Here is a 25,078-nt window from a genome sequence, read left to right as displayed (position 1 = left end):
GAGGTCAGAGTCACCTGATAGGACGCAAGCTCCTGAGGACGGGGACCTGCTGGGTGTCAGCACAGGGGAGGTTCCCAGTGAAAGTTGCTGGAATGAACTCGTGAGAGCAGGCAGGTGTGGGACCAGAGTCCCAAAGTGGCTGGGTGTTCAGTTTTCTGGAACATGGGTTCTAAGCAGAGAAAGCTAGAAAGGGGGACTGAGGACTGGATTGTCAGGCTGAGGAGTTCAGCCTGATTTGGAGAAAAGCATTAGCCCTCCTTTAATAGTCACCAAGAAAGGGACTTCCCTGGCGGTCCACTGGTTAAGACTTTGCCTTCCAATGCAGTGGGTGCGGGTTCGATCCCTGATCGGGGAGTTAAGATCCCACATACCTCGCAGCCAAAAAACCAAGACATAAAACAGAAGCAGTATGGTAACAAATTCAATAAAGACTTTAAAAAAAATTTTTTTTAATAGTCACCAGTAAAAAGATAGAAGGGGAGTGGGGTGGTGGAGAGACAAAGGGCTCCAGAGCTCAGACCACCCTGTCTGGGACTCTGACAGCACCCCATCTTAGTTCTTTACCAGGTTACAACAGACAGGGGCTCCGAAGGGGCCATGCTCTTTCCAGCAGCTCTCAGGAGAGAAAGGCTGCACCATGCAGGAGCCAGGGCAGGAGCTGGGCAGGGGTGGAAAAGGACACTTGGCTTCTCCCAAGACCACAGTCCCAGCAGCCCGGCTCCCCCTACAGACCTCTGACCCCAAATCCAGCCTCATTCCTCCCGTGCTGGTGACCCACAAGTATAATTTGTATTTCTAGCACGTTTAATTTATTTTAGCTAGATAATGGACTTCCTCTCACTCCCCTCATGATATACTGAAATATATCCCACGCTTTCTGTATGTGAGACGACCGATCCTGTGAGGTTTCTGATGTGTTAGGAGAACACATTCCTTTGTCCTCAGAGGCCTTTCTCTCAACTTTTTTCTTTCTTCTTGCCAGCCACACTGAAGTAGAGGACGGTAGCGTTGTCTGAAAGTCTCAGCAAACATTTCTTCAGTTATTCATTCATTCATTCCCCTGAGAGCGTGCCTCTGTGCCAGGCACTGTTCTAGGCATCAGAGATACTGACCCCCAAAAAAGCCCTGCCCACTGGAGCTTCACGTTTAGTGGGAGAAGAAATAAATGAGGAAAATGTGTGGTGCCAGAAGGCGATAAATGATATAGAGAGAAATTAAGCAGGAGACGGGGTGGCAAGTGGGGCATAGGGGTGAGCTCACCTTGTCGTTTCAAGGAGAGACTCAATGAGCAGCTCACAGAGATGGTGACATGGCACTGGGGGTGACCTGGGAGCCCTGAGCTTCTTGGGGTGACTGGCAAGAAGCGTATTATTCTTGATGGCCTCATGGCAGACAATGGTGGCCAAGCTGTTACACCTCTTGATTTTTTTTGAAAAAAATCAATATGTATTTACTTTGCAAAAGTAAAGTAGGATTGGATAGATGATTTTTTTTTTAATTGGAGTATAGTTGCTTTACAATGTTGTGTTAGTTTCTGCTGTACAGCAAAATGAATCAGCTCTATGTATACATATATCCCCTCTTTTTCCCATTTAGGTCACCACAGAGCATTAAGTAGAGTTCCCTGTGCTATACAGCAGGTTCTCCTGAGTTATCTGTTTTATGCATGTTAGTGTATATATATCAATCCCAATCTCCCCATTCATCCCACCCTCCCTTTCCCCCTTTGGTGTCCATACGTTTGTTCTCTACGTCTGTTTCTCTATTTCTACCCTGCAGACATCACCTCTTGATTTTTAAATGTTGCCTGTGCGTTACAGCACTGCGGGTCCCACCCCACATCTGTGAGCCACTCATTTTCATGCTGTCCGTTTGGGATGCCCCCGGCTTTGCTGTCAGCCATGCTGTTTATTTTATGTGCTCATTGGCACGTGTTGGCTTGACTGGTTCGAGAGAATCCAGAGTTCCCCACTGGAGCACACGGAGACCCCCCAAACCCCACGGCATCACAAGGGATGAGTTTAACAGTCCTGTAGCTCCTTAGAGAGTTGAATACTTTTCACACTGGAGATGGCAGACTCCTGGGTTTCGAAAGATCGTTACGAGACTGATTCATGTTTCGGCATTCTCATTTGAGAGATGGTTCTGAGATATTTGCATAAGGGAATCTGGATCCTCTAGAGGATCCCGAGTCACAGGCGGCTGGATGTGACTTCAGGGCAGCGTGTCTGTGTTTGCAGTCACCTGTGTGCCAGTCAGAGCCGTAAGCCCTCAAGGCACGCTGGGGTTTGGCCACAGGGGTAGCACGTGCCTGCGACACACAGAGCGCCCAGCTCACAGAGTCACACCCATAGTCACCAGCTGCACCAGCGGTCAAGCTTCCGCTCCCACTGAGTGCGGGGCGAGCCTCCAGGGAAGGATGCGCATGCTCCCAGGGCCGGCAGTCCTTGGATGGGACACCCCCCGCCCGCTGCCACCTAATCAGAGCTCCGTGATGCTGTAATGCTGACCTTAGCCAGTGAACAAGACAGAGTTGTCAACGGTGTCGTACAATTGGCATTCAAGGGCTAATTGCTGACAGAGTTTCAAGTGTGAAGACTGATTATGTTGAACTTGCAAACAAAGCCGTAGAGTAGCTAATCTGGTTGTTTTTTTTCAGTTTTATTGAGATATGATTGACATCCAGCACCTGTATGGGTTTAAGGTGTGCAGCATAGTGACTTGGCATAGGTACAACCCATCATGCTTGTGTGCTCAGCCACGCTCAGCACTGGCCTGATGGAAGTCTAAATATACAAATAGATGTAAAAAAATAGAGAGATTCCAAATCTGAAGGCTCCTCACTGTTGGAATTTGAGTAACATGATATCATCCACAACCTTAAACCGGTGCAACATTAAGCGAATGCAACTGAGCGTATTGCTGTGAATTTTTATTGGCTTTGTAAAGATTTTATACTGAATTTATAAATAAGTTTTGGTCTTAGTAATTTAAGAGCTTTAGGAGATTAAGGTGTTTTTATTTGGTCTGCTTGTATAATAAGCAACATAATAAAAATTGTTGTCAATAAATGTCCATATTTATTTTCTTCCTTAGGAACGAATTTAGTATTCGAAGATGAAATCGCTGCATTGCAACCTGAAGTAGATAAGCTACAAACTCTAAATGTGAACAAAATTATTGCACTGGGACATTCTGGTTTTGAAATGGATAAACTCATCGCTCAGAAAGTGAAGGGCGTGGACGTAGTGGTGGGAGGACATTCCAACACGTTTCTTTACACAGGTAATGGCAGCGGGAGGGCTAGATGATATACGTTACATATATAGTATAATATATACATGTAATAATGTACATAGGTGGTGCACACTGAGTGGTAACATGTATAAATCTTACTCAAAGAGACTTTTTAAAACATTTTATTGAACTATACAGTTGATTTACAATGTTGTGTTAGTTTCAGGTTTACAGCAAAGTGATTCAGTCATATGTATATGTACATTCTTTTTTAGATTCTTTTCCATTATAGGTTATTACAAGATATTGAGTAGAGTTCCCTGTGCAATTCAGTAGGTCCTTGTTGGTTATCTATTTTATACATAGTAGTGTGTATGTTAATCCCAAACTCCGAATTTGTCCGTCCCCTGCTTTCCTCTTTGGTAACCATAAGTTTGTTTTCCATGTCTGTGAGTCTATATCTGTTTTGTAAATAAGTTCATTTATATCATTTTAAGTTAGATTCCACATATGAGTGATATCATATGATATTTGTCTTTCTCTGTCTGACTTGCTTCACTTAGTGTGATAATCTCTAGGTCCATCCATGTTGCTGCCATTGGCATTATTTCATCCTTTTTGATGGCTGAATAGTATTCCAATGTGTGTATGTACCACATCTTCTTTATCCATTCATCTGTTGATGGACATTTTGGTTGCCTCCATGCAAAGAGACATTACTAAGAGTAATTTATTGGTTTCATGAGTATGTCAATTCCATTCACTTATGTAAATTATAAATATATATAACATACACATTCAAATATATAAAAGGTTACTGAAGCCCAACTAAAAGTCATTGTACATCAAAAAGCAACATGCATATAAAAATTTTAAGCATAAACAACGTAATGTAAATAAGGCCTTCACAGCTCAAGGTGACAGGACTTGATTGGTAGGTTCACAGGTGGCAGAAGCTGGAACTCTGGGCTCAAGCCCTAACCCTGCAGCATCCCAGGACTGTGGTGCCCTAGAAGCCACAGGCCCCTGTGCTCTTGCAAGCACTCTCTCCTCCCTTGATTTCTTCCCCCCTCCTCTCCCTTCCCCTCTCTCCATCCCTCCCTCCTCCTCTCCCTCTTTCCCTTCCCTCTCTCTTCTCTTCCTTCCTTCCCGTCTTCCCTCCATTCCTTCCACATGTCTCTCTCTCTCTCTCTCTCTCTCTCTCTCTCTCTCTCTCTCTCTCTCTCTCTCTCTCTCCCCCCCCCCCCCCCTTGGTATCAGGTAGTTTTAGTTAGGAAAAGTCTAACTCTTTTTTTTCCCATTTGAACATATACTGTCGCAAAACTTTTGGGTCCGGCTCAGTGAGTCTTTCCCACCATGCCCTCTCCCTGCCCCAACCACTGCTTCATGGGGCTTTAAAGTATTTTCAAGAAAAGGAAGACGAGCAGAAGAGCCTGCTGGAACTGGCTTCTATCAGCTCTGGGAAGGACGACTTCAATGGGGAACAACCCTCCCCTTGGAGAGGTTGCTGCTTCGCCCGTCTCTATGTGAGCTATCTCAGGCAATCCTATTTTTATAAAAGCAGCAATTAAAAATACCCAAAACAGGGCTTCCCTGGTGGTGCAGTGGTTGAGAGTCCACCTGCCAATGCAGGGGACGTGGGTTCGGTCCGGGAAGATCCCACATGCCGCGGAGCGGCTGGGCCCGTGAGCCATGGCCTCTGAGCCTGCGGGTCCGGAGCCTGTGCTCCGCAACGGAAGAGGCCGCAACAGTGAGAGGGCTGCGTACCACAAAAAAAAAAAAAAAAAACCCAAGCAGTAAGAAATGTCCAAACCTGTTAAAAGTTCTCACTAAGAAGAGAGTATGGGTAATTTTTAATTTCTTCTTAACACCTTTGAGTGTTTTCAAATGATGAATGCATGTTGCTTTTACAATGAGAAAAAGAGACACAAATTATTTTTTTAAAAAAAAGGAAAGAAAGAAACACAGTATTGGGTCAGAAGTCCTTATTCCTGTTTCACTTGAAGGACCTTGAGTAGTCACCCTCTCTGAACCTGTTAGCTTCGCTTCAGAATGTCAGTGACGATGCGCCAATGAAATCCTGCAAAAGAGGATGTGCCTTTTGGGAAGGAGATGAATTTAGTGAATGATGAATGACTGGATGAAAGAAAGATGTGAGGATAAAAATTACAATTTGCTTATCCATAAACCTTAAAGTAGATAATTACAGTCTCTGGAAAAGACTGCCTGTAGAGTCTTTGTCATTTATCTCACATTTCATGATTGCTTACCAAGATTAAACTTGTTCTCATGAAAATATTCAATTTGCACATTCATCATGGTGAGGAATGAACTTAACAATGAAAGGTAATTCCAGGACACAGTAGAGGATGAGGCATATTTGCTTGTTTAAATAAATTTTCCCAGCCTCGAAAAACAAAGCAACAACAAGAAACAACCCTCCGCTGAATTGCCTTTGGAATTAGCTTAAAGTTAAATATGATTAGGTAATCAAATTAGGGTTAAAATAATACATCTTTTGGAATTTTAAGTCTTGCCGAGAACCATTTCAGCACACACACAGGACCGAACACACACAAACACACTCACCTGAAAGGGAATTTCACAAAGTGTCGGGATTGCACCTGATATTTTCTATTCTGTTATTTAATTTTTTTTAAACGCTGGTGACTACCTGTTGAATAAGATTCATTGTCTTGTCACCAGTCCGTATTTATAAAACCTCAGCTTTACGTGGGGCACGACCCAAATAGCACATGGACGGTTCCTCTCCAAATAGTGAAGCCCCTGCAGGTTCTCTGGATTACAGCCGCCGTGCACATGCAGACCAGACAACCCTGGTATTGCCTGACCATTCTCACGTTGGGATGAAGAGGAGAGGACTTCCACGTCCAGGCTTGCAAAATGTCAGAACTGCGAGGATGAGGGCTAGAATGCGGACTTCTAAAGGATTTAAATCCTAGAGTTAAGGAACTGGTTCATGCTGTTGCCTTTGGACAAAAAAGTAGTTAAAGTGTGTGCAGGTTGGAAGATGTGGCAGGTGTGCCAGGGGACTCTCCTCTGCGTGTGACCCTTGAAGGCAGACGGGCTCCTGAGACGCTGTCGCTCTGTTTGCCTCCCGCTTTTTTAACTGGATTTTGGATCATGCAGGCCCATCAGTTTGCCGTGGCCTTGGTGAGTGTAGACGTCCGTCCTTTCCTCCATCTGCACAGTTAAGGAGTTACAAGCGTGACATCTATGATCCCTTCTGTTCAAACACCCTGCTCCCTAGAAAGGCATCCATGCCAGGAGCCTGACTGCTTACTTGCGGGAATTTGGGGAAGTAAAACATTTCTTGGTAGAATACTCTCTAACTTCCTTAGGTTACTGCAGTGATTTTCTTTATACCTCCAGCTCCTTTGAGGCTCACACCTCCTGGTTACCCTGTCTCCCCCCCGTTATCACTGTCACCTAAGCCCATCCCCGGTGTCACCAAGAATTTAGCACCCAACGTCCTGTCTTCCTCTGCACTCCCGCTCCTGCCTGCATCCTGGCTGACTGTCTATATGGATGGTGGAGCCAGTACCCAAGTTCAGAGTCCCTTGATCCTATCAACTCGTGACTGTCGCCTCCTTTTCAGCAACCTCACTTCTGGGACCACAGGCTGAGACCCGGTCATCATCCTGAATTGCGGCATGCCCACAGCCCCACTGCCCACCTCCCTCCTCTCCTTAAGGCTCTCTCACCCTTATTCCTCTGCGAAGAGGCCTGCAGCCTCACGGAAACCTCGGTCTGGTGAACCCTCCTCCCCTCCCAGCCCAGCAGGTGTCACTTCTCCTCCTTAGCCTGGGAGCGTCCATTACAGACTCACCACCACGTCTCTGGCTGACACCCGGAAGGCGGGTGCCCAGGATTGTTGAGTGAATGCTGACAGATGCAGCTCCTTTAAAAGTAAGCTCTTTTGGGACTTCCCTGGTGGTCCAGTGGTTAGGGCTTCCTGCTTCCACTGCTGGAGGCATGGGTTTGATCCCTAGTCAGGGAACTGAGATCTCACATGCCGCATGGCGTGGCCAAAAAAAAAAAAAAAATTATTTATTTATTTTATTTTTTTTTTTTTTTTTTTTTTTTTTTTTTTTCGGTACGCGGGCCTCTCACTGTTGTGGCCTCTCCTGTTGCGGAGCACAGGCTCCGGACGCGCAGGCTCAGCGGCCACGGCTCACGGGCCCAGCCGCTGCGCGGCACGTGGGATCTTTCCGGACCGGGGCACGAACCCGTGTCCCCTGCATCGGCAGGCGGACTCCCAACCACTGCGCCACCAGGGAAGCCCAAAAATTTATTTTTTAAGTAAGATTTCTTTATTTGAACAGCTTTTTGTATTAAGTACCTCATTTGTATTGCTTCTGGATTTTGGCACACGTTTCTTGAATATGAAATTCAAGCCTTTTCATTGACTTAGAGAACATAAATGATTTTAATAACCACCGTATTTTGTTCTCAAAACAAATGGAGTTCACAGTTTAAGTATAAACAAAACCAGGAAACCTTAGCGTTTGTTCTACCCACAGCAGCCAGCGGCCGGGTACTCCGAGTGCAGGGGCGGAGACATCCGTGCTTTGTTAGAATAAGCGAGCGAGGACAAAAGCCTTGGTTGTGGTTCGCAATCATTGTTCATCTCGCCATTGATTTTCACTCTTGTGGTTGAGATAATCTTGTCTTTTAGAACAAGAAAGTGGTCTTATTATTTACTACATCCACAGGACAGGGAAACACTCTCCAACAAAGAACCGCTTCCTTTGGGCATCCGTAGGATTGCTGATGTGTGGGTGTATTGAGTGAGCCGGGAGAACGAGCCAGAGGACAGAGGTGTGGCCGGTAACTTCAAAGATGATGTCCTTGGTGGTACCGGGACTCACTTGTCCCAGGGGTCGCTACTCAGGACCCCTCGGTCAGCTTCCAGCCATAGCCCAGCACAGCACCAGCTTCCTTCACGGAGCAAAGCCAGAGCCTTCTGCTTAACGATTTTTGCAGCCACCTAACACTGATCGGTTTTAGTTACGTCTCATGAAACCGCTTTCCAGGGCGAAGCGGGGTGAGCCAAACCCCAAATGATCTGTAAAACAGGGTCACATCCTTTGGCAGGGTTGAGTTGTCAGGCAAGCTAATGACCGACTGCATATTGTGAAATCCAAAGCCTGCTCCTGCCACAGGGCAGATCTCTTCCCGGGGCTGCCATTCGTGTTGCCCTAAGTTTGCCCCTTGATGGTCTTCAAGAAGGACCTCATTTTTCCGGCCTCACTGTGACAAGCAGCACGGGCTCATGGAGAGGGCTTTGGACTCTGACGGCCACAGTCTCCCCCCGGGGTTGGTCACCACTGGCTGTCCGACCTCAGACATGTTACTTAACCACTCTGAGCTTCAGCTTTTTATTTTAAAAAACCGCTACAGTGATACGACTACCTCAGAGAATGTCGTAGGGATTAAATGAGATGGTATAGGAACAGAACATAGTGGGTCCAAGAAAAATGTCAGTTCTCCAATATTCTGCAACATGGGAAAATGTATACAATTTCATTTTAAATGAAAAAGAGGAAGATACATTTATTTTTTTTTTTTTTTTTTTTTTTGCCGTACGCGGGCCTCTCACCGTTGTGGCCCCTCCCGTTGCGGAGCACAGGCTCTGGACGCGCAGGCTCAGCGGCCATGGCTCACGGGCCCAGCCGCTGCGCGGCACGCGGTACCCTCCCGGACCGGGTCACGAACCCGTGTCCCCTGCATCGGCAGGCAGACTCTGAACCACTGTGCCAACCAGGAAAGCCCCAACAATTTTTTTCTTTTACAACTATACAAACATTTATTACCCAGACTGTAGTCACTTGACACAACTCCAAACTAATTTATGATGTCACTCCTCTCTTGAATAAATAAAAAGACTCTTTATCCTACAAAACTCGGGAAACACTGGAGCTCTTCTCACCCCCTCCCCCCAAAATCTGATCATTCCTTGGGGAGCCTCTATTTTTCCTGATCCCCTAGGTCCTGATTCTTACTTGTGTCCCCCCTGTTCTTGCCTCTTTCAAACCATTCTTCTTGTCCATGAAGCAGAGACCCAAATATGGAAGAGTGCCCTTTCTTCTTGATCTCCCTGAATTCCATCCACATGAGGCAGCTTCCCTCCAAGTCGGCTACGCACAGCAGGGGACCCACCGCTGTGCAGCCTGGGATGACTCTGCCTTCCAAGTCTCTGCCGCCCCAGGGCGTGCCTCGCTGGCTGGCTTTCTGGCTTTCTTCTGCAGCCGGCCCTCCTCCCATTCCGGTTCTCCTCTTGTTACTCCTGTCCTCACCCCCTTGATCCAAGGCTACCCCTGAAACTCAAGTTTTCTCCCACTATTTTTATGCAAAAAATTAAGCTCTTTGTGCGCACCCCTGCTCCACCATCCCCATCATTGTCGGGAACCCGTCCTTCCAGGCAGGTCTGCCTCACCTCCCCCTGGGGAGGAGGAGAGGAACGAGGACCCAAGACCGTCATTAGGGAAGCCTGGCGGACCCTGGTCCTCTCACAGGTGTTTACTAGACAGAAAATGATTTTTTCCCTAGAATGGATTCTGCCACCCATTTCCCCCTCTTTGCTATCCGTGCATACGTATTTTATTTATTATTTATTTGTTTGTTTTTGTTTATTTTTTTTGGCTGCATTGGGTCTTTGTTGCTGTGCGCGGGCTTTCTTTAGTTGCAGCGAGCAGGGGCTACTCTTCGTTGCGGTGCACAGGCTTCTCATTGCGGTGGCTTCTCGTTGCAGAGCACGGGCTCTAGGCACTCGGGCTTCAGTAGCTGTGGCATGTGGGCTCAGTAGTTGTGGCTCACGGGCTCTAGAGCGTAGGCTCAGTAGTTGTGCACACGGGCTTAGTTGCTCCGCGGCATGTGGGATCTTCCCGGACCAGGGCTCGAACCCGTGTCCCCTGCATCGGCAGGCGGATTCTTAACTACTGTGCCACTAGGGAAGCCCTACATATATTTTTTTAATTGAAGTATACTTGATTTACAATGTTGTGTTAATTTCTGCTGTACAGCAAAGTGGTTCAGTTATACATATATTTACATTCTTTTTTATATTCTTTTCCATTTTGGTGTATCACAAGATATTGAATATAGTTCCCTGTGCTCTACAGTAGGACCTTGTTGCTTATCCATTCTATATATACTAGTTTGCATCTGCTAATCCCAAACTCCCAATCCTTCCCTCACACACCCTCCTTCCCCCTTGGCCACCACAAGTCTGTTCTCTTCATACCTATATATTTTTTTTAATTCACAGAAATTATATTGGTTATTGCCATGGCGGGGTGGGACTGCAATTAAATTTTTTTTCTCCATTTGCTAAATATGTCGTGCTAGTTTTACTTTGATAAAAAAGAAAAATTTTTTAACCTCTCTAAACCCTAGAAACTGAACCATTAATCCTAAAGTTTATGAAAAGAAAATTTTCCACAGACAATTTACTGATCAGTAGGCTTTTATTTGGCAATTCATGGGCGGAGCAGCATCCCATGTGGCAGAGAAAAGGGGACTCCGAAGAGCTATAGGAGGCCATAGGGTCTTAGAGACCAAAGGGAGCAAAAACAAGGAAGTTGCCCTGGGCATTGCTGACGGTTAACTTCCCTTCTGTGGAGCGCAGGGAGGTCTTGGAGCCTGTGCAGCACGGGCCTGCGGGGCTGGGAGAGCCACGCAGAAGCGCAGTGGAGTTCTGGTTTGCTGATGGGAATCTTAGCATGAGCGGCTCCATCTTGGGCCTGACCTGGTTACTTTCACAACTTGAACTCTTATAAATATGTGTGTTAAATTTTTTTAAAAGGAGAGGCATATACTCAATTTGAGAATCTGAGCTAAATACACAAATGACCAAATGTATCTTCTTACCTTTAAAAGATAAGAAACCGGGAGTGCGGTGCTTTGTCCCAAGCAGCCTGGCTGGGCCTCACTCAGATCTCTTGTCCTCAGTTTATTAATTTCCCCCAAACCTAGAAACTCATACGGTTGTCAGTTTTGACGTCTCACGTGTAGGGAAATTTCCAAATCGTCTGTCATGTTGCGGAAGCAGAGCTTCGGGCTTCCCCACCGGCAGTCCTCCAGGTTCTGAGATGAGCCCGTTTGAATTGTGCGTCGTGTGCTCCACTGCCCGCCACTGTGGCCGAAGCTAATGCTTTGTGGAAATCAGCGGTTCAGACCCTCACTGAATACAAACACCTAGCACTTCCCAGGGTACAGAACCACTGTGGAATGCCCTGTCCAGCTAAATGCTGATTTTCCGTAAAAAAAAATGTCAGGTTTATTTACATCAATTCATGGCCCTGTGGACCTCCTTTTTAATTTCAAATGGAACTACAAAGTATGTTAACATGAAAATCAGTCTCTCTCTCTCCAGCCTGTTCCTCTGGACTTTGCATTTTAACAGGCCATAGTGATGGAACCAGGGGATGGCTGCATTGTTATGACGTTGTTTTTAATTTTTATATAAAACCCTGTTCTATAATGTAAAAAGCGAATGGGAAGTCTGGTGTCTGGAAGGATAGTCACCCTGGCTTAGATCCTCCGTGAAGAGAAGAGGGTGGTGGACAGCGGGGGTATCACTGCATCCCCTGCTCTTTCCCCAGTGAGTGGCCTCTCCAGGCCTCACAGAGATGAAGCGAAGCCCTCAGGCCTGGCTCCACGGGACAGTGGAGTCCCACACACTGGGCACTTGTTGGAGCTTGGAGGTGTTTGTTGAGTGAGTGAATGTGTGTGAACCCATTCCCACCCTGCCGGGGTCTCTTATTTACCCCAGCCAGTCAGGACCGGGTACAGGCAGACAACCCAGATTGGACTTCATGAGAGTTTGTGCCCACTCTGGGTACCACTTGAAGATACATCATCACTGTTAGACCTTCCGGTCATCACTGAATGTCCAAGAGCCAGAATGTGGGCAGTCTATCGAAGCATGTACAAAACAGAGGGACACAGTCCCAATACGGAGAATGTCAGTGGCCCCTTGAGTTCCCTGGAGGAGACATGACAGCCTGTGTATCAGGGTCGGGTACAGAGATGGCTGAGGAGACAGTGACTCACCCCTCTGGCTGTGGAACACCTTTTGACAGCAGCTGGCCTGACTGCCTGGGGGGGAAAAGGGCATCTTGGCCAGCCTACTTCATGGCTTGCAACGCCACAAGACTTCCTGCATGTGAAAGATGCTCATAACTTAAAAAAAAAAAATTAAACCACTTTTGGTGTCAAACACGATCAAATCTCTTGTTTTACAAATACAGGAAATAAATTTAGGTCCCAGGAGTTAAAAGTCTCTCCCGAGGTTGTGAAACAAGATTAAAAGGGAGCTGGCGCCAAAACCCATTCTCTCGACAAGCAGGTGTTCGGCTTCATGAGCCCCACCCAGCTCATCAGTTGAGGAAATTGAATGGAGGGGAGTTGGGGGATGGGGCATGACTCCCCTTGACATATGGATTCCTCCACAGGAAGGGCATGTAAATCTTGTCTGATCTCTGGAAATCTGTTGGCTAAACCCCTTAAAATCAGTCGTTCAACATTTATTGACTACCTACTATGTGCTGGGCCAGCCCCAGAGACACAGCAGCCTCTGCCCACAGGGAACTTACTGGCTTGAAAGGGATCCTGATGCCCATCAGATTTTTTTTTAAGTATGCAAAGAAATCAATCATATGTAATTACAAAGCACGCTGTGAAGGAAGAAGTCCACAATGCTGGGAGAGCAGGTATAGGAGCGCCTGACCGCGTCTGGCGAATCATTAGAGATGATGGTAACTCGGTAAATAATTATCTCTAACCTTTATTGGGCGTTTACCTGAGTCAGGCTTCATGTGCCGCCTAACTTCTTTCATTCTCAAAACAACCTCTAAGGCAGGTATTGTTATTTTCTCCTTTTACAGATGAATAAACTGAAACAAAAAGATGTAAATAATTTGCCTGTGGGCCTCTGGTTCCAGGTCTTACTCTATATTCATGACTGTGGAGGCGGGTGTGGTCTAGGAATGGGAGAAACTAAGATTGCTGAAGTGCAGGGTGGAGGGTCTAGATGAAGCTGGGCCACATCGTGTGGGTCTGATAGGCTATGCTGCTCACGTCAAAAATGGTAGTGTTGCTATCCAAGCGAACGTGGGTCTGCTCACCCGCCATGCAGAAAAGCCAGTCCACTGACACCAGGTTGTAGTGAAGGAAAGTACAGCGTTTGTTTGCCAGGTGCCCAGCAAGGAGTCTTGTGCCCAGGAGTCCCACAGGGCCCTGCTCCGTATCAGCTGGGCAGGCGCTTGCCCGGGCCTGCGCTGGGAACGCCCACATTCCTGAGGGGCTGCTGTTCCGTTCCCTCAGACACCCTCGCTGTTCTAGGGAATACCCTGTTACCGGCTCTAAATGTCAGCCCACAGCTCCTGGCTCCTCCAAGGCTTGCTTCCAAGAGGGCTGATTTGCCAAAAGGCTGGAATAGAGTTCTGGTAAACAGTTTTCCCCCTGCCAAGAGGACAGGCTGCGTTTCTAAAGACAGATATGTGGCTCTGTGTGTGGAGAGACGATCTGGGGCGTGAGCCTCTGTGGCTGAATAGAGTGCTGTGGGAACTCTGAAGCCCTGGATTGCTTTCCCTGCCAGTGGTTTTCTGGGGTTGCCAAGTGCACAGGAAGCAGAGAGGGCCCAGCTGTGGGGAACGCAGACTGGAGCCAAACTAGACGGGTTATTGTCTCAGCCACGTGGGAAGCGTCCTCCTTGTCTCCGATTAAGTCCATCCGAGATGAAGATGACACATCTTTTGTCCTAACAAACGGCACATCGAGGCCACTCAGCGCCGGAGAAAGTCCCCTGTGCTACAGGAGCTGGGGTTGGTGGCTCCCATTTGTAAAGAGCAAGCTGATCTGATGAGGCATCTGACCCCATAGTTCGATTTCGAATTTTTACGTTCTGTTTAAACTCAGATATATTTATGGAAGGCAGAAAAAATAAAGGCTAAAGAAGTCAGGCTTGCCCTTCTCTTGGGTTTCCAGGAATCTGCCAGACCCCTTTCTGAAACATGTAGGGCCTGGACGAGGTGTTGTGCGCCACCTTGTGGATATAATGGGAACTGCACGTTGCCAGGCTTCTCTGGGCTCAGGGGAGGAGCCACCTTCCCTAACCGTGCCCAGCTGAGGTGAGGGGACTGCCACATCCCCGTCCCCTGAAGTAAAGGCCAGGCTCCAAGACTGTCCAAGGACCACCACAAAACGGAATGCTACTCTTCAATGCATCAGACCATCTATGGCAGTCACCGCCACCATCTGCCGGCCACCCGTAAGCCTGTGCAAATGGAGATGGGACACAGCCTGCACTGGATCTCAAGTCCGTGCTTTTGTAGAAGTAAAATTCCAAGGCTTTCTTCTTTATCCAGAGGAAGCAGGACAATGGGAAATTAAGATTGGCCACAGCTATGAATATTTCCTGCTGGTGAAATGTTGGTATTTGCAGCACTTCTGCTCTGTGGTTACTGAGCTAAAGGGGCTGCTTTTGGCTCAGGCGCAAGGCAGGATTGGGTTTTTCATAAACCCAGGTGTACAGCCTAATGTCTTCAGTGAAAAGGGAAGCCCAGACACAGCTTGGGGCACAAAGGTGCAGCCACCGGGCTTGCACCTGCTTTGGTGAGTGCCCTTTGGAAACCAGCTCTTGCAGGCTCTCTGAGAACAGCACGTCGTAGGCTGTGTTGGGCAGTGGAGAGAACATAAGCTCCGGTGTCTCACAGCCCTGCTTTTCAACCCGCCCTCCTTCACATACCAGCTGCGTGACCATGGACGCATGCCTGTGACAACTGGTCTTCTGGTCTACAGTGTGGGGATAATAATAGGAGCTGCCTCGTGGGATTCCTGGAGGATTAAATGAGATCTAGCCCGGGGCTGGCTCCTGGCTGACTCTCATAACTGGTCCAATGAGGAACCAACACAAACTGAAGTTCTCCGGGCTCTCAGTGAACATCTAATAGGAAGCACTGGTAGTGGGTGTGCAGAGGGAGGTGATAGAAATAGTAGTGGGTCGAGGGTATCTGTTCTATAGTCTCTGACTCAGAACAGCCCAGATGAGATCCCGCTGTCACCGGAGGTGAGATGGGAAGTACAGGGCACCCATAGGAGGGGTGCAGTTGCAGAACTGAAACGTGCCAGGTGATCAGAGCCCAGGGCTCATGCTCCGAGTGCCGGGCTCCCACCCTCACACGGCGTGTGTCCGGGAGACGGTGCTGGGATGGGACTCAGCCTCTGGCTCCCCTTTGAGATAAGTGGCTCCCAGGCTCTCCCCAGGGCTCCCCTTTGAGACAGAACTCAGCAGAACCTGGCAGGTCTGTGGTCTGGCTGGGGCGGGAGGTCTGTGTGCCAGTCGGCCACCCCGGTGAATGCGGCTCTTCCTCAAGGCACCCGAGGGGACACAGAACTCAGCAACAAAACCTAAGGATGAAAAAAAAAAAAACCTAAGGATGGCCTTTTGTCATTTCTATTTTTTATTGAGTATAGTTGATTTACAATGTTGTGTTAATTTCTTGTCATTTCTGCTGATCTTCCACTAAAGTCTAAGCTCTGGAGTGTGTGTCTAGGGTTTCTAGAGGTTGCCATTCCCTCATGGGGGAAAGAAATACACATTTATTGAGTATTATGCGCCAGGCAGTCTGCAAGAGAGTTTTGTTTTGTTTTGTTTTAATTTGGCTGTGCCGGGTCTTAGTTGCGGCATACAGGATCTTCAGTTGTGACATGCGAACACTTAGTTGTGGCACGTGGGATCTAGTTCCTTGACCAGGGATCAAACCCGGGCCCTCTGCATTGGGAGCACAGAGTCTTAGCCACTGGACCACGAGGGAAGTCCCAGCAAGAGAGTTTAAATGTTTAATCCTCTCAAGATTCCTGTGAAATAGGAATTGTTATTTTGCCTTTTTTTTTCTTTTACTTTTATTTGCTTTTTTTTTTTTTTTTTGCAACATTTATTCCCGGGTAATAAGTTTTTGTTTCTTCAGTTTTTTCTGCGGTATCTTTTTGTTCTGTGCAACCTCCTCTTCTGGGTTAGTAACAGTCTGTTCTTTTTCACGAAGGATCATCTCAATGTGGCAGGGAGAGCTTGTGTTGATCCGACCACAAGCTCTGTAAATCCTGCATTGCATCTTGGGGGCGTTGTTCACTTGAACACGCTCCATGACCAGAGAATCTACATCTAAGCCCTTAAGCTCAGCATTACTCTCTGCATTTTTGAGCGTGTGCAGTAACAATTCAGCACCTTTTGGAGGCCACCGACCCTGCATCCAGCCCCACTGTTTGGCCTGGGCGCACCTGCCAACTCCACCATTGGAATGATGGAATGGCACACATTGCTTCTGTAAAGTGACATCCTTCAGCTACTTGGTGGCTTTGGGCCTGGGCAGTTTCATGAGTGTCCTTACAGTGAACACGAAGGTTTGAACTGCTTGATTTGCATGATTGTATGGGGTTTTCTGGGCCCAGTGAAGAACGGACCCTTTCTAGAGGTCACCGTGAGACGCTGGACCTCAGGAGTCGGCACTGCTCACAGCCTGCCTGTGCACCCGCCGTCCCCCCGCCCCACTCTCGCCCGGAGCACCCCTCTGCACGTCACAGAGGCCCGACAGCACCGGAGCACCAAACCGGGGACTCCGACATGTTCCCCCCACACAGTAGGACTCTGCCACCAGGGAGGACTCAGGAGACACAAGAGTCTGCCGCCCGAGGGCTTGGAAATTGGCACTGCCAAGCCCAGGATGGCAGCAATAACCCGTTATTATGCCCATTTTACAGATGGGGAAACTGAAGCACGGTGAGGTGAAGTGGCTTGGCTGCTTCCCCAGGCTGGTGAGACTTGAGCCAGGGTCAGGATGGAGGCGGGACTGTCTTAGCAGTGTCGCATCTTTGTATGCCACGTAGCACCGGGCACGGTGCCCAGGACTTAGCAAGAGCTTAGCAACCGCTGCTGAGTTGAGAATGGAAAGATTCACGTGCCAAAAGGGCATTCGGAAACAGGGGCAGATGCCCGAGCTGGGCTCTGAAAGACCAGCTGTGTAGAGCGGCAGCTGGCAAATCGTCAGTTCAGAATTCGCAGTCACCTGGCCGGCAGCCTGCAGGCTCCCGGCCGGCCGTGAACAAGGGCCCACTTGATTAACTTTGGATCTTTCATTGCAGGCACTCCACCTTCCAAAGAGGTGCCGGCGGGGAAGTACCCATTCATAGTCACGTCCGATGACGGACGGCAGGTTCCCGTGGTCCAGGCCTATGCTTTTGGCAAATACCTAGGCTATCTGAAGGTCGAGTTTGATGAAAAAGGAAACGTCGTCACTTCACATGGAAATCCCATCCTTCTCAACAGCAGCATTCTGGAAGGTACGTGAAATTCAGGGCAGTGATCCACCAACGCAAAGATTTGGTGGCTGGATTTTTTTTTTCTTTTTCTTTTTCCTTTTTATTTTTTGGTTAATGTTTTTGAAGACCCGAGCTTCTTTCTCCCTTGAGTTTACTCTACCCTCTTCGTGGATAAGGAGACTTAAAACACACACGAATTGCAAAAGTCCCACGTGCTCCTCCAAGCCCTCTCAGCATCAGACACTGTGTCGCTGCCTCTCGTGTCTCTTCCAGCTTCACCCTGGCGCAGGAGAGCCACTCTCGGCCCATGTCCAGAGGAGAGCTGATTGTTGGGGCAAAGGAAGCAGTGTACCTGGGCAGGCGGCCCAGTCTCCATGGGCTTCAGGTCATCACATGCGTGTGTGTCTTTCTTACTTTTTGATCTGGGAATCAAAACGAAAAGACATTTCATGTCATGCATTTCGTACAGTGTACATGAACATCCTCCTGTGCTTCTCTCTCGCCTGCCCTTTCCTGCTTACCGTGATCAGACAGGGAAGGACAGGTGACCAGGGGCCCTGGAGAGCCAGAGCTCCCGACAGCCAGAGGGAGGGGCCGGGACGCTGTAGCCGGACGTCTCAACCCTTTATACCTGCCCTTGGGCCTCTCATTGTCTCCCCACCACTAATGCCCTCCCCGTTGAGCCAGCAGACACTCATTCAGATGTGACGAGTTGATGCTGATTTACTTGGCACGTCTTTAAGATCCAAGCTGGGTCTTACTCCCAGGAAACGGAATAGAGGTTCCTAAGGAAATTTCCCAGTCAAAATCAAAATGTACACAAATACGGTAAAGAACTGTGTACTCACGCCAGGTGAGCTGAATGACGTTTGAGCCTTTCTCCAACATTTAGGCTTTAACTGCAGGCTGATTTGTTTGTTGTCTTCTAGATCCGAGCATAAAAGCAGACATTAACAAATGGAGGACAAAATTAGATAATTACTCGACCCAGGAACTGGGGAAAACAATTGTCTATCTGGATGGTACCACTCAGTCATGCCGCTTTCGAGAATGCAACATGGGCAACCTGATTTGTGATGCTGTGGTGAGTGGTCCACAGGAGAGCAGGGCCTGTGCCTAGTGGGGGAGGATGCAAGGACGGACAACCTGACAGTTACTGAATTGAGGACTTTTAGAAATTAGTCCCCAGACAAAAGCTTGGCGTGTAATCACACTGAGTACCTTGGGAAGGTGCCCGAACCAGACCAGTGGGCCATCCCTTTACTGCTTTACAAGAACGGCAGCCTTGGACTTCCCTGGCGGTCCAGTGGTTAAGATTCCATGCTTCCGCTGCAGGGGGTGCAGGTTCGATCCCTGTTCAGGTAAGTTCTGCATGCTGCGCAGTGCCGCCCAAAAAAAAGGACAGAAGCCTTTATTTCAAGGTGCTCATCTTAGGTGTCTGAATATTGGATGTTGCTTTCCTTTGGTAAGATGACCTGAATCCACAAACTCTGCTCCTCCCAAGAAGTAGACATAGAATTAAATGCATCTGCCTGGGCCTAACTAGGCCAGAGTGTGTTTCACTGATCTGTCCTCTTGACCCCAGAGAACTTGGCCTTGTGTGAACTACCTTCACAAGCAAGGCCGTTATCACAAGAATAATAAGTCCCAGAGCAAGTTCCCACACCAAAAACACCCCTCTGTCCACCTGTCTGCGGGCAGCCCCCCTGGGAGGGCCGTGCCCAGCCGAGGTCTCCAGCTGAGACTCACCACGCCCAGGGGCACCCAGGAGGCCGTTCCTTTGTCTGGGCTCAGCTCGGTGCCGGGTGCCCGGTACCTGGGATGCAGCCACACTCAATAAGTGTCTGCCAAGTAAATGACGACACTCACGCTTTCCAAGGTGGGACAAGTGCTGGAGGCTCAGCATCGCACGGTCAGTGCGAGACAAGCAGCTAACGAGAAGCCAGAGCTGTGAATGTGCAGAGGCAGGTCTGGAAGGAAACACCCCAGGCTCCAGCAGGGCTTACCTAACAAAGAGAGAATGAGCCCCTTCTCCCACTAAGCATCAGGAACACTGCAGCTGTGCTGCCCTCATAGCCACCCTGTGGCCCTGTGTCTCCCTCACCTCTTCCACCATCATATTTTTTCAAATGAGAATGTAATTCGTTTTATTTCTTGTAACTAAACATATGTTTTGTAAAAGAAAAGGAAGAATGAAACTGACTCTCCCCCGTTTCAGGGGCTCCCCCGTCTCTCTCTTGTATCCAAAATTGCCAGCTTGGGAACTGGCTGGGGACCTAGACATGGATGCCAGGGTCCTTTGTGGCCTGAGGTCTGGAGTTGAAAGGCTTCTGGGCTCCACCCTTAGGAGCAAATGTGGGTCCTGCCCTGGAGGAGCCCCGGGGGGAGCAGCCCTGTGGGTCAGTCTGCACAGAAGCCCCTTTCTCCTACTTCAAGTGCTGGCTTTGCTAAGGGCCCCTGGCCTGGCGGGTTGCAGGGGTCTTAGGAGAGGGGCTCAGAGCTACTGGCTACTCAAGAGTCTGACCTGGGACTGGTCACAGTATCTGAGGTTTGCTTCTCAGGGCATAAGACTAGTTCTGATGAATTACACTTGAGAAAGCTCTGGGCACACACAGGAGCAGGGCAACAGCAGCTTTATTTGCTCGGTGCAGCTAACCAAGTTCCGGGCACTGACCCTAAGGAGGAGGACCCAGAATAACGAGTGTAAATTCATGCTGCTGTTGCAGATTAACAACAACCTGAGACACCCGGATGAGATGTCCTGGAACCACGTGTCCATGTGCATTTTAAACGGAGGCAGCATCCGGTCACCCATTGACGAGCGGAACAACGGTATGCTCCCAGCTCCCGGCCCCCGGCCTCAGCTCAGCATGCTGTCTGACCAGTCCCCCAAGACCCCCCCCCACCGTGCCAGGCCCTTCGGCCACTCGAGTCAGTGCCCCACCTGAAGGGCGCACACAGGCTTGTGTGTTCTTGGATGCATTTGCTCACAGAGGGAGCAGCCAGCCTTACTGGCACCAAGGTTTAGCTCAACTTCTGATTCACACAGCAAAACGCAAATGGTGGCTGATGTACGCAAAATAGTGATGGCCTCCACCTGGATATCTGGAAAGAGGAGGACAAAATTGCCCATCTTGGGACGTCCCTGGCGGTCCAGTGGTTAGGACTTTGCGCTTCCCCTGCAGGGGGCACGGGTTCCATCCCTGGTCGAGGAACTAAGAGCCCACATGCCATGCGGCATGGCCAAAAAAAAAAAAAAATTGCCCATCTTAGGTGCTGGGAAAAACGAGCTGGGTAAGTTCCTCTAGTGCATTTACAGGTATCCAGGATTATAGCGTATGGTAAAACAAACCAACCAGACAGATACTCAAGACACGGTTGTAGTCTTCCCTTATAAATAATGGTGTCAAAAAGTGTCAGCCTCAGTGGTGGAGGGCACGGCCAGAGGCCTCTTGATTCCATCCTCCCCCTAAGTGTCAGGAACACTTAGACGCAGCTGTGCTGTCCTCAGAGCCTCCCTGTGCCCCGTGTCTCCCTTACCTGCTCCGTCAGTCCTAAAGGACACCAGCCATGGGGTGTGCTAGTTCTCCAGCTGTTTTCCTCCTCGCCTCATCTGTGACTACCCACAGGCACAATTACCTGGGAGAACCTGGCTGCTGTGTTGCCCTTTGGAGGCACCTTTGACCTGGTCCAATTAAAAGGCTCCACCCTGAAGAAGGCCTTCGAGCACAGCGTGTACCGCTACGGCCAGTCCACAGGGGAGTTCCTGCAGGTGGGCGGTAAGTCACCTTGCAAGGTGGGGTGGGCTTTCCTGTTGGTTGGCTTAGCTCCCCCCTTACCAGAACCTCTTGGTCAGGCCTGTTTGGGTTTTCACACACCCAACACCAACGCATAGTCTTTGAATGGCCAGACCACTGGAGTAGGTCGGGGTCAAAGCCCCAAGGCCCCGAAAATGAGCACCATTTGCCAAGTCTGATTTGGACATCGGATGGTCTCGGCAGGAGCTGGCCCCCCAAACTCTAAGCAGGTCAGCTGCCTTGAGGTCTAGTTTCTATTAAAATCTTAGTTGCTTCAACATTCAATATTCTTCGTAAAAAAACAGAGAAGTATTTTTTTTTGGTCTGTTTTTTCTGTGAGTGCCTGGAACCATACAGAAGTTCAAAGGAATGCAGTGTCCAATAAGTATTAACAAGGATGATTTCTGGGCGGGGCAGTCTGGACAAGACATAGGAACCTGGCTCTGGTTCCAGCGGGACCTGGGGCAAGCCCTCAGCCTCTAGGAGCACAGTGAGAAAATGGGCCTGCTTATCTCATGGATTGCAGTGAAAACGGAAGGAAAACAAATGCTTCCCAAATTGTCATGGACTTCTGAAATGCTTTCGTCAATAATTAAGTCCACAGTCCAATGAATTCAACTTTAAATTAATATGAATGATCTTGTTTGACTCCACATTCTGGCCTGAGTTTCCGGCCTGTAGATAGCGGGCTGCACCTGAGGGCTGTGATTGCTTTGTGAAGTCTTCCCTCTGCAGGGCACTCCGCTGCTGGGATCGAGGGGCTCCGCTGCTGGGATCGAGGGGCTGCAGAGTGTGGTGGGGTCCAGGCTGCTGCCTGTGGAGTAGCCCAGATATTCTGCGTTTTCCAGGACAGAGTGGAGGGAACACCGGGGCTCTGGTGCCCCAGCACAGTGCTGGGTAGTCGTATGTTTTGTGAAAGTCACCCAAGCCCAAATTATTAACATCTCTTAGTCATCAAGATGGTGCAAGGTTCTGTGCCTGTCATCTGTTCCTCATTTTCCAGAGCCACTGAACCGAGTTGCTGGACCAATTAACTCAGGATTTTAAAAAGGTCTGTTTTCTCCCTGCAGAGTCACCTCTCGCCCACTCTGGGCCAGAGCCAGTTTTCCTCCCGGGGGTTCTCAGACCTCCCAGAAGGACTCAAGGACAAACCTAACCAGATAGGGTAGCTGCAATGTCACCTCAGCTCTCTTGCTGAAATTTCACTCAAGCTCAAACTAAATGAAAACTAAGCCCAGTGCCCCAATTCCAGATTTGGCCCTTTCTTAGAAAACAGAAATTTCCCTTTGGATCCAGTGAAAACATACAGGCTCATTTCTTTTCTAGGAATTCACGTGGTGTACGATCTTTCCCGAAACCCCGGGGAAAGAGTGGTCAAATTAGAGGTCCTTTGCACCCAGTGTCGCGTGCCCAGTTACGAGCCCCTCAAAATGGATGAGGTGTACAAGGTGATCCTCCCGAACTTCCTTGCCAAGGGTGGGGATGGATTCCGGATGATAAAAGACGAAGTGTTAAAACATGACTCTGGTAAGCACAAGTGTCTCCACCCCTCCCTAGCCCAGAGGTACCCGAGAACAGAACTGGTCCCAAGAGGGGAGCTACGCATAATGCTCGGAGGGCAAAGCCAGAAATCCAGATGCCTCCCCACATTGCTGACCACTTCCTGCTTTGTTTGTTGGGAAACAGCAGCACGGCGTGGGGGAATATTGCCCTGCCTCTCCCCAGCACACGTACCCATCCACCCAAGCCCAGGGAAAAACATTTTTACATGTGTTTTAAAACTCTTTTAAGTACGTATAACCAGTTATTTAAATTGTGAAATATCAATCAGTGTGGCACTTATAGAAAAACCAGACTTCTAGAACTTTAGGCTGGATGTGGGAAACTATATTAAATCATCTAAACTTTCTTGAAGAAGCTTTTAGTGTAAACAGGTCAGGTAGGCGTGGATGGGATATGTCCCCTGCCCCATTCTGCACAGTGGGTTGGAGCAAATTATAGGAACCACCACACTTGACCCCAGGTGATATTTCCAGCAGCAGTGAGGGTCATGATACCCCCTGCTCATATTTTAAAATCCAACTGAGAACCACCTCCTATGCATAGAGTCCACTGCCAGTACACTACCCCTTCCTGTTCTCCAGGGCAGAAACTAGTGTGTTTACAAAACACGTGCACAGCTTCCCTGCATCTGTCTCCAGCAAGGAGCTCAGCCAGGTTCCTCTTCAGCCTTATCATAGGGGACTGCCATTTTCGCTGTGTATCCCAAGGAGGGTGAAGGACAGATCCAGGGCAAAGGAGACAGCCCTTCCTGGGAGGAAAGCTGCCAGGCACTTCCACCCATCCCATGATAGGAAATGGAAAGGCAGGCTTAAAAGGTGTCCTCTCGAGCCCTGCATGAAACAAAGAAGTTGATGACTGTGCATCACCCAAGGCCAGACTGACAGGTGCTGGAGAGAAGGACCTTACATAGAAGAAGGCTGAGGAAGCCTTGGCCCTAAGGCTTCTCAACCCTGGCTCTTCATTAGAATCACTTGGGGAGCATTTTAAATTAAATACCAATGCACTGGTCCCAACTTTTAAGAGATTCTGATTTACCTGGGTGGGGCAAAAGTCTCTTCCAGTGATTCTGATGTACACCCAGGGGTGAGAACCACTGCAGAGAGAAGAGTTCTTTTTTAAGTATTATATTGATAGTAATATATTGTTTTTATTGAGGTATAATTGACATATAACATTATATTAGTTTCAGGTGTACAACATAATGATTCGACATTTGTATACATTGCGAAATGCTCACCACAATAAGTCTAGTTAACATCTGTCACCTCACATAATCACACACAAAAATTTTTTTTTCTTGTAATAAGGATATTTAAGATGTACCCTCGTAGCATCTTTCAAATATGCAATACAGTATTAGTAACTATATTCACTATGCTGTACATTACATCCCCAGGGCTTATTTTTTTTAATAACTGGAAGTCTGTAATAACTTTTGACCCCTTTCACCCATTGTGCATCCTCACCCACCCCTGACTCCCCCCACCTCTGGCAACCACCAGTCCGTTCTCTGTATCTGAGCTTGCTTTTATTGTTGAATTCCACATAAATGAGATCATATGGTATTCCTTTCTCTGAATTATTTCACTTAGCATAATGTCCCCAAGGTCCATCCCTGTTGTTGCAAATGGCAAGAGGCCATTTTTTTTATGGCTGAAGAGTATTCCATTGTGTGTGTGTGTGTGTGTGTGTATATATATATATCACATCTTCTTTATCCATTCTTCCACTGATGGACACTCATTTCCTTATCTTGGCTATTGTAAATAATGCTGCAATGATCATGGCGGGGGGGGGGCATATATCTTTTCAAATTACTATTTTCATTTTATTTAGATAAATACCTAGGAGGGGAATTGCTGGATCATATGGTAGTTCTATTTTTAATGTCTTGAGGAGCCTCCTACTATTTTCTATAGTGGCTGCACAAATTTACATTTCTGCACACGATGCACTAGAGTTCCTTTTCCCCACATCCTCACCAACACTTATTTCTTGTCATTTTGATAACAGTCGTTGTAACAGGCGTGACGTGATATCTCATTGTGGTTTTATCTGCATTTCCCTGATGATTAGTGATGTTGAGCATCTTTCCATGTGCTTGTTGGTCACCTGTATTTGAGTTGTATACATTCTTT

General features: G+C 48.2%; 1 protein-coding gene across 1 annotated transcript in view; it reads left to right on the top strand.

The window, feature by feature from the left end:
* The window catches only part of NT5E (5'-nucleotidase ecto), a 45,237-nt gene that overhangs the window by 17,319 nt on the left and 2,840 nt on the right, over positions 1-25,078 (top strand). The window contains exons 3-8 of the mRNA XM_082855364.1: positions 3,097-3,285; positions 17,404-17,601; positions 18,510-18,664; positions 20,307-20,412; positions 21,210-21,359; positions 22,704-22,904. Coding sequence (XP_082711490.1) covers positions 3,097-3,285; positions 17,404-17,601; positions 18,510-18,664; positions 20,307-20,412; positions 21,210-21,359; positions 22,704-22,904 — 999 coding nt within the window. The remainder of the gene's footprint in view (positions 1-3,096; positions 3,286-17,403; positions 17,602-18,509; positions 18,665-20,306; positions 20,413-21,209; positions 21,360-22,703; positions 22,905-25,078) is intronic.

The sequence above is a fragment of the Leucopleurus acutus genome, assembly GCF_964270905.1.
Source record: "Leucopleurus acutus genome assembly, chromosome: 15".
Lineage (NCBI taxonomy): Eukaryota > Metazoa > Chordata > Mammalia > Artiodactyla > Delphinidae > Leucopleurus > Leucopleurus acutus.
This window is presented reverse-complemented; position numbering and strand designations above follow the sequence as displayed.